General features: G+C 43.1%; 1 protein-coding gene across 1 annotated transcript in view; it reads left to right on the top strand.

Annotated features, from left to right (window-relative positions):
* The window catches only part of UBE2G2 (ubiquitin conjugating enzyme E2 G2), a 33,835-nt gene extending 27,537 nt beyond the window's left edge, over nucleotides 1–6,298 (top strand). The window contains exons 4-6 of the mRNA XM_075284957.1: nucleotides 1,527–1,645; nucleotides 3,899–4,039; nucleotides 5,484–6,298. Of these exons, the coding sequence (XP_075141058.1) occupies nucleotides 1,527–1,645; nucleotides 3,899–4,039; nucleotides 5,484–5,596 (373 nt within the window). The 3' untranslated portion in view covers nucleotides 5,597–6,298. The remainder of the gene's footprint in view (nucleotides 1–1,526; nucleotides 1,646–3,898; nucleotides 4,040–5,483) is intronic.
* Nucleotides 6,299–16,172: the final 9,874 nt, after the last annotated feature.

A 16,172-nucleotide genomic window follows, 5' to 3' on the forward strand; every position in this document is an offset into this window, starting at 1 on the left:
GGGGGTCCTCCTGCGGACTCCTTCCGGATGGGAGGCGAGCGCTAATGTGAACCGGCCCTTACTCGTCCTGCAGAACTAGCATTGATTGGTCAAATGCTATACACTGTACACTGTATAGCATTCGGCAAATCAACGCTGGTTCTGCAGCAGGCTCTTCTTTGCTAGTCAGAACAGTTGGCAGCTTGCGGTTATGCGGGATTTGACTTTTTCTCATAGGAATGCATTGACCAGCGTTGATTGGCTGAATGCTGTACTCTGTATAGCATTCGACCAATCAACTCTGGTTCTGCCGGAGGCTCGTCTGTGAGGAGGCGGAGTCTAAGATCGGACCACAATGGAGACTGCTGTTGTACGATCTTAGACTCCGCCTCCTCGCAGACCAAATTACAATCGGCTGAACAGATTGTCCTGATAGATCTGGCCACTTTCAGACCAATATATATCACAACCATGGACTGATTTTTATCATCTGAGAGAAAACAGAGATCTAGAAGACTGAGCAATTGATACAGAAAGTGTATTAGAAAATGGTATAACTTTCTTGGTCTCTCAATATTCGCCTAAAACAGGGCGCCAACACGGCGGCTCAGTGGTTAGCACTGCAGCCTTGCAGTGCTGGAGTCCTGGGTTCGAATCCCACCAGGAACAACATCTGCAAGGAGTGTTTGCGTGGATTTCCTCCCATTCTACAAAGACATACTGATAGGAGAAATGTACATTGTGAGTATATGGGGCTCATAATCTACATTAAAAAAAAAAAATATTCGCCTACAATGGATCAACCCCTTTAAGAAGTCTACACCTTAGCCGTGCACCTAAATCTTTAGTTTTGGCCATTTTATCCAATGATAAATACAGTCCATGTCTTGTCTAACCGTCTTTGATTGCAGGTTGGCAGAAAATAAGTCTTTGGAATAATTTTCCATTTACAACTTTGCAAAGACTCGGAGCAAAATGAGTTTTTCTAGCGTGCCCTCCCATTAGGCAGGTCAGCTGTTTATGTTGATGGCGACGTCTTCTCTGTCCATAGTGAAGTGTGCCGGTCATGTTCCTTGGGGCCTAATGGGTTTAGTGCTGGACATTATCTTGGGAAGGGTCTTCTCTTCATGAATGAGCACAATTCATACCTTTATGTTGCAGCGTTCTCCTGCCTTGCCCATTTGCCTTTTACAAGTGTCTTCCCTTTAAGTGCTCTCCAAGTGCATTCAGAGGGATTTCTTAGACCCTGGACGTGTAAGCAAACATAGGATTGAATTTCTTTTGATCCTCTATGGAAACAGATATTTTCTTCTGCAGTTTCTGTGGCTAGTAACCTCTACAGCAGATCCTACATTACATTGAATTGCAAGTATTGAGCTGTTATTGTCTTTTAACATTGTATTTTTAGCTTCACTCTTTGCCTAGAGATGCTTTTAGCAATTTCCTTTTCTCCATTTGATATTTTTTCTATAATTCCAGTCTTGAGTTACGCAGTGTGAATGTTTCCTATAGATATTAAAAATGTAATACCTGTGATGTCCGTGCAGGGGCCCAGAAGACACGTGTTTTGAATGTGGAATCTTCCCGGCAATTCTCAGCTTTCCTCTAGATTATCCTCTGAGTCCTCCGAAGATGAGGTTTACATGTGAGATGTTTCACCCAAACAGTAAGTGCTTTATATACATGAGCCTTTAGCACACACTGTATTGCTTTTGCCATATGTGCAAAGTTTTATGTCAATGCAATTTAAGGCTGCATTCAAAGTGCTGTTGCCTATTTTCAGAGGATCAGAACAACGGACAGACAAGTTTGTTACTAGCAGATACAAAAGGAAGAGCTAAAAGAAATGCAGATTGCTTTTTCTGTCAGTGGTTTCATGGCAAAAATGACGCTGCAGTCTGTGTTATTGAAGTGGATTAGTTTAGTTTTTCTGATCCTCTGACTCCTCAGAACGATGGGCAACAGCAGTGTGAACATAGCCTAATCCTTATAGAACAGCCTTCTTATGTACTCATTCCTGTTCCTCAGTTTTTGGTTCACTGCTTGCTGTTAGGGAATGGGATCAGTCTTGTTTATCATGAGGTTGAGCTTTGACCTAAGGGCTAGTTCACATGGGCCAAGAGGGGGCGGATTTTGGCGCAGAAACCGCCTTAAAATAGAGGTCTATGTACACCGCTAGCGTTCTCGTTTCCGCTAGTGGTTTGTTCACGCTAGCGGCAAAAAGAAGCCCTTTCTTCAGGTGGATTCCACCTCACAACCACACCCTCCGGACTAGGCCCATTCATTTGGGCCTGATCCGCAGCGGAAAGCTGCGACGGGATGTCGTGTGAACTAGCCCTAAGACTTAAAGGGGTTGTCCAGTTTAAAAAAAATACATGTTATTGTTTATATAATGAAAAGTTCTACCATTTTCCAATATACTTTCTATAGAAATTTCTCACCGTGTTCTAGATCTCTGCTTGCGGTCATTCATTGTTTACTTTGAGGGGTCATGTGATAGACAGTACATGGTCATGTGATGGACACACAGGTGCACAGCTCGTTACCAGGCAGATGTCTGATTACTGTGATGTGATTTCAAGGAGCTGTGCACCTGTGTACTCATCACATGACCATGGACTGTCTATCACATGACCATGGACTGTCTATCACATGACCATGGACTGTACCTCACATGACCCCTCGAGGTAAACAATGAATAACAACAAGCAGAGATCTAGAACACTGAAGAATTGATACAGAAAGTATATTGGAAAATTTTATAACATTTCATTATATAAACAATAACAGTTTTTTGTTGAAACTGGCCGATCCCTTTAATAAAGCTGAAAATATAAGCTGGTAGCGCGTCTCCTTACTACAATGTATCTGTGTTAATAATATATGTCAAATTGGAGTTCTAGCTGTTCTGCTAACCACTCACACCTTCAACCAAACTGGGTCTGCACAGATTTTCAGGTTCTCAGGCCTCATGTACACAATGTCGCTATCCCCCATTGATTTTAGTGGGGATTTCTGGTCCAGCGTCAAGGATCAGGATAGGACCTCTTTTATAGACATTGGCACAGAGCATAGATAGCCACAGCACATTCGACCATCTACATGGGGCTTAAATATGAATAATTGGGTTTCTGTTCACCAATATCTGACATAGATGATGGTAATGCATTAAAATGGATAATTTGAAGAAACCTATCCTTCAGTTTACACTAGGTCCACACTATCCAGGTTCACACTAGCGTTGGCCTATCCGTTCTGGTCTGTCAGAGGCAGACTGCTGCAATAGCAGTTACACACAGAACACATTGACTGTAATGGGGGTGTATCGGGTCTCTGTCATTTTATAACTGAAACTGGCAGAGGAAAAAGTCCTCCTTACAAGACTTCTTCATTAACAGACTTCAGGCGGACATTGCAGTGGAGTCTCTGGCACAGGTGTAAACTAAGCCTTAGTGAGACGTTGCTTAAATTATATTCTAAGTGTAATATGGGGCTGTGTATGACCATGGACTCTCCTGCTCCATTTCCTGCTACTACCATCATGTTGGATTTTGGGTCTGTTACTAAAAGGAGTTTTCCCCATGAGTCTCCCTGCAGGACAGGGGATACATATTAGATTTCTGGGACTCCCACCTGTCACAAGAGCGGGGGTCTCAATTGCCCTTTTGTGAATAGAGTGGTGGTGTGCGATAACTGCTCCATTGTCTTCTATGGGAGTGTCAGAGTGCTTGACTTGGCTATTTCCATCCCTCCCAGAAAAGTGAATAGAGCGGCAGCGATGGTCGTCTATTAGACTATCAAAAAGTACAGTGTCTGCTGCTCCAGCTATGTTAGCGATAGGTTTTCTTCATGATGCAACCCCTTTTAATATTACATAATACTTGATAAACTCAAATCAAAACCTTTTTTTTCCTTGCAGTATACCCAGATGGCAGGGTGTGCATTTCAATCCTGCACGCTCCAGGAGACGACCCCATGGGCTATGAGAGCAGCGCTGAGCGGTGGAGTCCTGTGCAAAGTGTTGAGAAAATTTTACTGTCAGTCGTAAGCATGTTAGCAGGTATGGTGATCCAATTCAGTGTTCTTTAAAAGACACTTTTGTTTTAAAGCAGTGATAACCAAACTTCTTGTTGGAACCCCCCGCCCCCACCATACTTAGCCTTATTCCAAACCACCACCTGTATTCTGCTGCTATTTTACTTTTCTGATATATTCTGCCTCTGTACACTGCTTCTTATTCCTCTGTACCGTACCTGTACCTCTGTACCACTTTTTCCCACTGTATTCTGCCTCACACAGTTATGTATACCTCCTGCTCGTACATACATTGCAGATAATGGTTGCTGTTGAGTGTCTTACAAGACATCCTGCACAGACTATGCATTGAGCCTCTGGGAAATGTAGTTTGGTTTAGCGCATGCTTCGTTATTAAGGAGCACAGCCTGGACTACAATTTCCTGAAAACTCGATGAAGGGAGACATTAGATGACTAGCAAGAACCAATAAGTGTCATGGAGGTTTATTGGCTCGTGCTATCATGTACACACTACAGATCCATGAGTCAATTTTGATTGTTGCGTCTCGTGTACCCCCCTCTCTTCCGCCACTCATTTTACTGAGTTATGTGCTGTTCCAGGCTGCTGATGGAGGGACATGTGACCCAACTCATCTATCAGCAGCCATGGGACTGTGGCACTACACAGTATAAGTATTGGTGAAGGGTCACAACCAACAGTTCGGTAATCCTGGCTTCAGAGGCCAGTACTCTATACATTTTAGAACCAGTATGGCTGCCAGAATTCGGTTACAATGAACCTGGAATGAGTATAGTTATATACAGGCTATACATGCCATAAAGCTGCACAGAAAGGGCCACAGTAGGCTCTACCTGCTCAGGAGGCTGAGGGCCTTTGGAGTCCAGGGGCCACTTCTTAGGACCTTTTTCGACTCTGTAGTAGCATCAGGCATCTTCTTTAAAGTGGCCTCCTGGGTGAGTAGCATATTAGTCAGATACAGAAATAGACTTTACAGGCTGGTTAGAAGGGCCAGCTCTGTCCTGGGGAGCCTCCTGGACCCAGTACAGGTGGTGGGTGACTGAAGGATACTGTCCATGGTCAGCTCCATGCTGGAGAATAACTCCCACCTCATGTACAAGACTGTGCCAGCACTGGGCAGTACTGTCAGCGACCGACTGCTTCACCCCAAGTGTGAGAAGGAGCGCTATCGGAGATCTTTCCTCCCAACCGCGGTCAGGCTGTATAATCAGCATCAGGCTAAGTGAAGACACTCCACACAGAGAACTAACTGATCCTGAGTCTTCTTTTCTTCTTAGTTGCTGTATCTTTTCTATCTGCTATTCTGAGCTTCTATGTGTCTTTCTTGTAATATATTACTGTATTCTCTATGCTGCTGTAGCACACTGAATTCCTCCATAGTGGGACTATTAATGGGTTACCTTACATAACATTATTTTAATTGGTGTTTGTATTTCCTTTACTTTGCAGAGCCCAATGACGAAAGTGGTGCAAATGTGGATGCCTCAAAGATGTGGCGGGAAGATAGGGAGCAGTTTAACAAGATCGCCAGGCAGACTGTGCAGAAATCCCTGGGACTGTGATGAGATACTTCAGTATTGCACAGCAAGAACAAGGATGTCTGAGTGTTTGTATTACTGCCTAAGAGATGCTGTCAAATAGTCCTTGCAATTCTGGGATCACTAAGTCTATTGGAAAATTGCTAGTTTGGATGTTCCTTTTTGACTTTGTTTCCAGTTGACATACTCCATTTCTGCACATATCTGGGTATTGTTTATGGAGGATTCTCATTGGTTATCCTGCAATCCTTGTATGTATCAAAAGTCAATAAAACAAGCCTTGAACATTTAAGTTCCTATACCCATATGTGGACTCTGGACTCTTGCAACTTTTGCTATACAAGTTATACAAGTCATAACAGTATTCTGCAACACATCAGCATCTAAATGTATTGGAAATTACATTTTCCTCTCAGAAAATGGATGTTGCAAGCGATTTTCTATGGACACACTTTAAGGAACTTTGTCATTCATGAAGGATAATGGGTAGAGTTAGAGTAGGTAAACTCTCCTAAGAATGTCACAATCTTCTTCCCATTATGTATTCTGCAAAATACCTTATTAGGCTTCCAGCTTCATATAAAGTGCCCACAACCTTCCATATAGTGTTGGTGGCAGTCTATTCTGTTTGTGCTCACTTTATAATCCAGCATTGATCCTATTTGGGAGGTGCGGACAGCTGTATTGTCATGTTCTGGCTCTTTCTATAATAAATAAGTGATATCATTTGTGTGTTTTTGTAATTGACCACAAAGCTTTAATTTAGAGCAAACTGTTATTGTGTGTATTTCATTACTGACCCATGATATGAAGGAGCTGAATCATGGACATAGTAATTCCAGTCATCTGTTCTTATACCCAATACTGATAAGGGGTGTCAGCTAAATGAAAGCTCTCCGGAGCTCTTACTAAGTGCTGTCATCAGTTTTGCAGCATGAGAGCTGCCGACACACTTCTAATAGTGTGAATAGATGCCATAACACCTACTCAGTAGCCTTCTTATTCTCTTCCAATGACAGACGACCTCATTTGGAGTATCCATTATACAAACTCTTGTAAGGTGCGACATTACTCCCACTCTGTCTGCTCCATTTAATGAGTCTTAGAAATGTCCAAATAGTTGATCATTTTCGGGATGGAATTGTATAAAGCATATTGTCTCAGCATTCCACTAACAACTTGCAACCATTAAGGCCGGGGCCCCACGGCGGAAACACCGCCGCGTTTTACAGTACTTGCAAAGTGAATGGGATTCATGCTAATCCCATGCCCACTTCGCGGAACAAATCGCAGCGCGGGCACACTGCGATTTCCAAAACCGTTGCGGTTTTGAAAATCACAGCATGTCAATTATATCTATGAAAACGCTGGCGGCTTTCTCATAGATATAATGGTAACAGAAAGTCTGCAGAGGAAAACTCTGTGAACTTTGTATTCAAAGCGCTGCGGGAAGAACCGTGATGGAATCACGCCGCGGTTGTTGCCGCAGCGCTTTAGCGTGGCGTTTCCAGCTCGTGGGACCTTAACCTAATGGGGTTTTCTGCGATACCTACTGTTTGAACAGTATTTGTTACAACCCAATTCCAAAAAAGTTGGGATGCCGTGGAAAGGAAAGATGAATGAAATGATTTGGAAATCTCATAACCATATTTTATTCACTATAGAACACAGAAGACGTATCAGAAGGTGAAAGACAATTTTCCTTTGAAAACATCTCAGCCACACATATGAAAAGAAGTGGGGACAGGTTAACAAATGGCTGGAAAAGTAAGTGGTACTAAAGGAAGGCAGCAGGAGGGTGAACTCAACTGAGTCATACGTCTAAAAAGAACATGTTGGAGGGGTAGTGTCTCATAAGAAGATGAAACCATGAAAAACTTCACCTTAGACTAAGGGTTGGTTCACATCTGCTTTTGTATTCCGTCCAGGGAGAGTTTGCATGGAGACTCCCCAAACGGAATACAAACACAATTGCAAGTGGTGTGCTGTAAAAACACACGGACCTCATAGACTATAATGGGGTCCATGTGCTTGCTTGGGATCCCCAGACGGAATCCAAACGCTGATGTGAACGAGGGGTAAGACTCCATGTAACGGGCTGCAGCCAAAAAGCACCGCAGGCAAAAACGCAGCGGAAACGCATTTCGTTTTTTTCCCCGCAACTCTTTTTACAGAATGTCTTGCAGAAGTTTCCTCCTCAGACTGTCTACTTAAATTATAGAATTATATGAACCTCCATATGATGCCAAGAAAGGCTGATGCGTTTCGGAGAATATATGTAGTCTTAATCATAGCATAACAAACCAAAGTTTCTGCCTCCAAGCCGAGGAGGGTCCATTATGCGTGCCACGGTCATACTCTGCAAGGACGGTGATGTTTACATATTCTGAAGGATACCGTGAGTGGAAACGCTGTGTTTTTTTAAAAAATCCTCACCTAATATAAGAGAAGACACATCCTCTTCTAGGGTCTCTGCGTGCAAACAGAAAACTACACAAACCTTGGTGGTTTAGGTTTATGGCATCACTAGCTGGTACCCGCGACTTCGTCTGCGGTGATTGTAGCAGTGGGTATATACAGGCGCGGGTAAGGTTTTCGTAGTGTGTATAAGGGATGGGATATGAAATGTAACTGTGTATCTTGTTTTTGCTGTAATTCAGAGAATACGTGAGACTTTTTTGTTGAAGTTAATTTGTATTTCAGCTGCTATACGGTGTTGTGAGAAACTGTACATAGTGACTTTGGGACAGAGGTATTTGAAGTGAATATACCTCGATATACGACATTGTATGCTTTGTTATTTTCTGCCAGTAGTGTGTTGACCTTTTTTTGTTTTTAAAAGTTGCCATATTCTGACAGCAGTCACTTTTTTATTTGTCTGTGTCGGGGGATGTGTTTTTTTGCGGGGCCGGGTGTAGTTTTTAGTTGTTGCATTTTCGGGAAATGCTATTGGTTTGATCACTTTTGATTGATATTTGTATGATAATGAAAATAGTGAAAAAACAGCGGTTTTGGACTTTTCAGTATGTTTGCCGCTACGGCTTTGTAGAGCGGGTGATTTCGGACACAGGGATACCTAACATATGTGTTTCACAGTATTTAACTACTTTTATATGTGTTCTAGGGAAATTGGGGGGATTTGCATTTGTAATACTTTTTTTTTTTTTTGCATTTATTAGACCGCCTAGGGGTATTGACATGGGTGGGCGGTGTCACGGATTGTCAGAGCAGTTGAGGTCGGCAAACATGGCTGCTCCGGAGCGTTAAAGAGAGCCTCCTGGAGTATCGTTAAGGTGAGGGGCAAAGTGGTAAAGTATATGTATATGTGATTGTGTGGGGTTAGGGGCGAGGCTGTAGAGGGCAATATGAATTTTGGGGCTTGCTATGATCCAAAGTGTGTGAGATTGCAGAGATGGTGGTGTGAGTTTGGGTTTTGTGAGGGTCCTGGCACAAACGTATGTGCGCTATTGTGACGAAAAGTAGCCTATTGCGCAATCGGGTGTATTAACTATGTTTGTGGAAACTTTCAGCCAAATTGGTCGAGCGGGTTTTGCGTGATTGAGGAACAAACATCCAAACACACATACCCACAAACTCACAAACTTTTAATAGGATTTATACCAGAAAACTGCCATAATCTGATGGGGTGGGTGGCTCTACCTCCACTACACTTAGGAAACATGAACATGGGGCACAAAGCTTGAAAAGTCACAATTTTTGCACAAATTGTTCATTTTTTTCATAGTTTTACAGCAGTTGCACAAGCCCTGATCAATCAGCCCCAGACTTTTTACAGGTCTGTATTTCTTTGTGGGTCCTTATAGTTACATTAAACGCATACTATCATTGGATACCCTTTAAGAAAGGCCATTCTTCTCCTACCTTTAGATGTCTTCTCCGCGCTGCTATTCAGTACAAATCCGGGTTTTCTTCGGTATGCAAATTAGTTCTTCTGGAACACCCTCTCCCTGTGTCTTCTTCCGTCCTGGGTTTCAATGTTCTAGGCATGCGCAGTTGCCTCTGCTATCGGGCCTTGGGAAGAGCCCACGCAATAAGAAAATGGCAGCTTACTCCAGCTTACTATGTAAGCATTCACAACTTACTGTGTAAAGCGCCCATTTTCTTTACACAGTAAGCTGTGTAAGCGGCCATTTTCTTGTGGCGCGGGCATGCGCAGTCGGCATACCTAGAAGACTGAAACCCTCGACGGAAGACGCAGGGAGAGGCTGTTCCTGAAGAATATGGAGGCGTTGCTGGAGATTTCTCTCGCAGTATTGGGGACGCCCCCAGTGCTGTTTGAGTGCTGAGGACCGCCCCCAGTGCTGCGAGAGAACTCATTTGCATACCAAAGGAAACACGGTTTTCTACTGAACGGCTGCGCGGAGAAGACATCTAAAGGTAGGAGAAGAATAGTCTTTCTTAAGGCTTTTCCTATGTGTTAGTCAGAAAAAAAGGATATCCAATGATAGGATCCCTTTAAATCTCAGGTCTATGTAGAATTTAAGAAGATGTCATATTCCCAAATGCAAGAACAGATCTCTGCAAATCCAACAAAGGAAGATATTCTTGTAAGAAAGGTTTGGTTTCATGTTCTCTTAGCGATGATCCAATCTGTGCTAGTAAACAAAACCTGAAGGGCTTTAGACACTTAGAAGCTGGAGCTGCGCCTATGTCATAAAGGACTGTTGTCTTGCCATGGTATGTGAATATTCATTTGGATTATCAGCGCTGACCCCTTTTAGCCTCTCTGTAGTGCTCGGAGCCTTCATTAAATGATGGCGCATTTCTCATCAATTCCTGACTAATAAGTCCATGAACCCCAAGCATCTTCACTTCTGAAGGCCTAGTCACCCGCTGATCCATTAATATGTACGGCGTCATGTTAAATATATTAATTTCTGCTTCCATATTAATCAGGAATGTCCCACTTGTGGAAGAAGCAGTTCCCATAGTGAATAGTATGCCAATAATGCAAAAAGGGCATTGCAGCCCATGTATCATAAAGGGTGAACAGCGGCGCTAGTGTGAACACCCCCTTACCTGCTTTAGTCATTCGAGCATTTCTAAAACATGGCTGCAGTGAGCTGTCAAACAACCACCTGTATATTTGCCATTACCATCATTTCATGTCAGTATTTTGACACCTTAAATTGCACTCCCTACTTTTCATCCACACCCATAATAAAAAAAAATATGGAAAATCTGACAGAAGCTTATGTTGACATCACATACATCAGGTTATTTGTGTTTGGTCAGATTAACGTTGCAGAAATGTTTACATACGGTAACACTACATTGCATCATGTAGCGCAATACACAATGGCATTTTTGGAAAATGCAATGGATGGCCACTTTATTAGAGACACCCATCTAGTGGTACATTGGACACCCTTTGACCATCAGTAATTTATTGAGGTATACACAGGTGTCATCCGCAGGTATTGGAGGACTCAAGATATGCCAGGAATACGTTTCTCACACCATTACTCCACCAGCCTGATATATTGACACTAGGGTTGAGTGATCGGAATCGGAAAAGATCGGATCCCGATCGGCGATCGAGTAAATTTCACGATCGTGATCGCCTAAAAAAATATCGGGAACAGAATTTTCAATACCGATTGCTCAACTTACGTGCACAGATCCGCTGCCGCTCCACGTTCTTCTCGCTCCTCTCCTCTCTCCTTCATATGACCTCAGAGCTCCGTGCGCGCCCCCGCCTCCCAGCCTAGTGTTAGAGATGCTGGGAGAAGGCGAGGCTTGTGGCTTAGGAGAGTGTGGGTAGGTACTGGGAGGGGAGACGTGAGTGATGCACTCACGTCTCCTCGCCCACACACTCCTAAGCCACAACAAGCCCCACCTACTCCCAGCATCTCTAACACTAACCTGGGAGGCGGGGGCACGCACGGCGCTCTGAAGGCATATGAAGGAGAAAGAAGAAGAGCGAGAAGAGGGGGAGCGGCAGCGATTCTGTGCAGGTAAGTGGGGGGGACTAAGTAGCCGGGGGATTTTTTTTCAATCACTACACAGCGTGGAGTCCAAAAATTGTAGCATTCAATTTTTGGACTCCATGCTGTGTAGTAAATAGGATCATTTTTAAAATCCGATCTTCGATCATTAAAAAAAATCCCATTGACTTGCATTAGGATCGGGATCAGGTTCGAATGGAAAATGATCGGAAATCGGATTTTAAAAACTATCCTGAAATCTCAAGATCGGCTAAACCCTAATTGACACTCGACTTGAAGGGTTCATCGATTTATGCTGCCTGCCCCAAATTCTGACCCTCCTTATCAGCATGATGCAACAAAAATCTGGATTCCTCTGATCAAGGATTGTTTATCCACTGTTCAGTGATCCCAATTTTGCCCTCTTTTGCCCAAGTCTTGCCTTTCCCTATCACTGAGGCCTGGTTCACATCTGCGTTCACTATTCTGTTTTGGGAGTTCGCTTGGGGACCCCCTAAATGGAATACCAAACTCATTAAAAAGCGGTGAGCAATGAAACCACATGGGACCACAGACTGTAATGGGGTCCCTGTGTTTTCTGCGCGGTGTCCACATGAGTCACGTGGAGAGAAAAGTACTGCTTAAAGTATTGTTCTCTCCTTATGATTTGTGTGGACAACGCCAGCAGTTTCCCCATAGGTATAAAACCTGCAGAGGAAAACTCTGAACCTTCTGTCTAAATCACTGCGGGAAGAACAGCGATGAGTTGCTGTTGCGGTTTTTGCTGCGGGACGTCCCGTGGGGCCTTAACCTAAAACACAGGGAAAAAAATGCAATGCATTTCTTCTATGTGGGGCCTCTGCCTAAATATGGGAAGACAGTTTGTAAGGACTGTAGTTGGCTACATTTTTTTTTTATTATAGGTGTTTTTTCTTACTTTTTTTTAACTAGTCATCACTTGTTTTGATAATATATAAAAATGAATTCATTGCAATGGATACTAGAGTCAGAATCATACATAGCAGCAGCCCCTATATTGGTTCTTGTTTACTCCACCACTTTACAAAGAAAGGGCAGCTATTAGTTTGGGTGGGCTGTTGTACAGGTAACAAACATGGCAAGAACGTAGACAAACTGCAATTATCCCTAGTTTTAGCAGGTTATATTGGTGATTCAGAGGAATAATGACAGTACTTAATGTTCTAGTCCTGCCGTTCTCGTGGACGTTTATGGCACTTTACAGGGTAAACCCATTGTTGAAGGCAGTGAAAGATTTTCTGCTTTCCCATTCGTGATTCTTGTATAACCTTCCTATGTCTGCAGGTGTGATGGATGGAAGGAATAATGTTTAGAGGGCTGAAAGGATGAAATTATAGGGTGTGTAGAGTTTTGATTAGAAAGCCTAATAAGAGCTTAAGCAATACCCTAATAAACTAATAAAGCAGGGAGCCAGGCCAAGCCATAAAAGGCATGAACATTATTACACCCAGAGATTCCCATCTTTCATAGTATCAGGGGAACACCCAGTCTTGGCAAAAAGGGGCCTCCAGAAACACGATGTGAAATGGAGCATAATTACGTCGCCACGGGGCAAAATACAGTAACATTACAAGAGTTGCTGTTCTGACATGTACACAAAGTATCGTTGGGCCATTACATGTAACTATTGTTTGTACGGATGATAAAGTGGAGACACGAGAATTTTGCTGTTGCTATGATAAGTCTACACATGTGGCAAAGATTAGGAAATGCAATCTCATTAGATCTGAACATAGTTTGCATCTACAAAATTAAAAAAAAATGCAGCACATGATATAGGCTTGAATAGGGTTGAGCGATCGTGTTCGGAAAACGATTGAGAATTTCACGATCGCGATCGGAATTCCAAACATGATCTTTTTAGGTGGGATCGAGATCGGGGATTATTTCCCATAATGCTTTGCTACTGGCATTGTGGGAAAAGCTAACAATGTTAGCCTTCATACTGAGTATATGCTCCGTTCATTCTGAGCGGAGTGTATACTCAGTGTGAAGGCTCCACTGCGGTGCCATAGGAATGAATGGAAGCAGCCGGCACACAGCCTTAACCCCCTGCGTGCCGGCTGCGTCCATTCATTCTAATGGGAGACTAGCTAACATCTCTAGTAGCTACTTACTTGCAGAGATGGCTGGTCCGGTGCCCGGTGTTCTCGTTCTTCTTCGCCTCGCTGCCCCCGCCTACCAGGTTAGTGTTAAAGAGCTAGGAAGAAGGCGGGGCTTGTGGCTTAAGAGAGTGTGGGCGGGTACTGGGAGGGGAGACGTGACGTCTCCCCTCCCAGTACCCGCCCACACTCTCCTAACCTGGGAGGCGGGGGCAGCGAAGCAAAGAAGAATGAGAACACCGAGCACCAGACCAGCCATCTCTGCAGGTAAGTGGACACCAGGGGGGACTAAGTAGCCAGAGGATTAAAAAAAAATCCTCTGGCTACTTAGTGATTAAAAAAAAAATCACTACACAGCGTGGATTCTAACAATTAAAGCGTTCAATTGTTAGATTCCATGCTGTATAGTGAATAGGATTGTTTTTAAAATCCGATCTCCGATTAGTAAAAAAATCCTATTGACTTGCAATGGGATCGGAATTGGGATCGAGATCGGGTTCGAATGAAAAATGATCGGAAATCGGATTTCAAAATCGATCCTGAAGAGTTAAGATCGGCTCAACCCTAGGCATGAAGAATAGGAAAGGTCTTTTATAGGCAGTCAATAGCCATAGTTTATTAACAGGCGTTATAAGTCTACATTCAGATGACCAAAGTGCAAAAAAATGCCTTGAACAACTTTCAGTTTTTTACAGCTGTCTTGTACCTGTTTTCACAGAATTAGCATATATTTGAATATATAGAGGGATCTGTGAAAACAGAGATAGGACGTGACCTTTTGACTGTCCATGAATGGTGTACATAGTAGTCCAGCAAATAAGATAAGATAATCTTTTAATAGTCCCACATTGGGGGACTAGAGTAAGTGCAAGTGAAAAGGAACTACATCTAGACAAAAGAATTTCCCTTAAGTAGAGGTGTATCTAAGACTGAGTTCACAAAGAGTTTTTTTGGACCGGATTTTGACGCAGATGCTGCCTTAGAATCCGCCTCCAAATAACACCTCCCGTGGCTAGCTGTGATTGGTTGCCAGTGCAGTGCAACGGCATTCCGCTCCGGATTAGGCCCAAATGAATGGGCCTAGTCGGGAGGGAGTCTCTCGCCGCCACGGAATCCACGTCAAGGTAGGGTAGCTTACTTCTTTTTTCCGCGAGCAGCAAAAAACCACTAGCAGAAAAAAAAGAAGTGAATTTCTAGTTTCATCCATCTGGTCTGCTATGGCCACTTTTTCCAGCTGTGACTTGTCTTTGTAAAGTTTGCCACACATCTTTGGTTCTTCACTTTTGACCCATATTTTTCTCTCCTACACAAAGTCCACATCCTGCTGTTACCCCAAATAATAAAATATGTAGTATAAAGAAATGAATGATAGCCCCCGTGTGCAGCTTTACATTACTTACACCTGCCTCTTACATTTAGTAAAGCCCCAATAATAGTGCCCAATTCTCGAGAGCTTAATACCTTAAATGTCTAAAAAAATCATGCCCATGATGGCCCCTTACATTAATACAGCCCAATGATCCATTTGTATTAACATTGTCCCAATCCTGATGTCCCTTATATAAATGACGCCACTGTATGGATCCATTTATTATATAGGGTGCCATGTTATAGGCTGCCTGCAAAGTTTAAAGAAAGGAATAGGAGTAGGTCTCCAAAAAAGAGGGGACTCCGTGCTTCTTAAGATGAATTATGTTAATTATTATGTTCTATATAATCTTCTGAAGGAGAGAGAGTTATGTAGCAGATTCTCCTTTACTTTCTGTGTGCTATCTATGGTAAACATCATAGCAGATAATCTCAACTCAAAAATCTGGTGCTTAGAACACCTTAAAATTAGGCAAATGCAACGTCAGCTGAAAAACGTTGAATAAATAATGACATTACACTATGTCATTATTTATTCAACAAAACCTGGCCAAAATTCAGAATCTGTGTGTAAAAACTAAGTACACCCTTATGGTTTTTGTAGGAATTAAGGGTAAGTAGCAGCCAGTTGCTACCAATCAAATAGCCTTGATGAACCGTCAAAAAGTGTGGCCACTTCTATAAAAACAGAAGTCTTGGAAGTTTACTGGCAAGTGTTAACATAATTTCAAGACTTAAAGGGATTTTAGCATTAGAATCCATTTTTGAGGTAATACCACGTCAGAATAGCCTTAAGAAAGGCTATGCGTCCCCTACCTTTATAATTCTGCTCCGCACCGCCTCCATCTCCTGGCCGAGCCTGCGTTCGGGATCGAAATCCCGCCCATGCTCAGTCGGCTCTGCCATTGGGCTTTGGGTAGAGCTGACTGCACATGTCTGTTCTGCCTTTAACTGTGGACGCTTACACTGTGCCTGTAAACGGCCACAGTAAAATGGCCGAAAAGACATGCACAGTTGGCTCTGCCCAAAGCCCGATGGCAGAACCGACTGAGCATGCCCGGGATTTCGATCCCAAACGCAGACTCAGCCGAGAGATAACGTAGAAGATGACACTGCGAAAAGGCGCAGATGAAGAAGATGGAG

The sequence above is a fragment of the Leptodactylus fuscus genome, chromosome 8, assembly GCF_031893055.1.
Source record: "Leptodactylus fuscus isolate aLepFus1 chromosome 8, aLepFus1.hap2, whole genome shotgun sequence".
Taxonomy (NCBI): Eukaryota; Metazoa; Chordata; class Amphibia; order Anura; family Leptodactylidae; genus Leptodactylus; species Leptodactylus fuscus.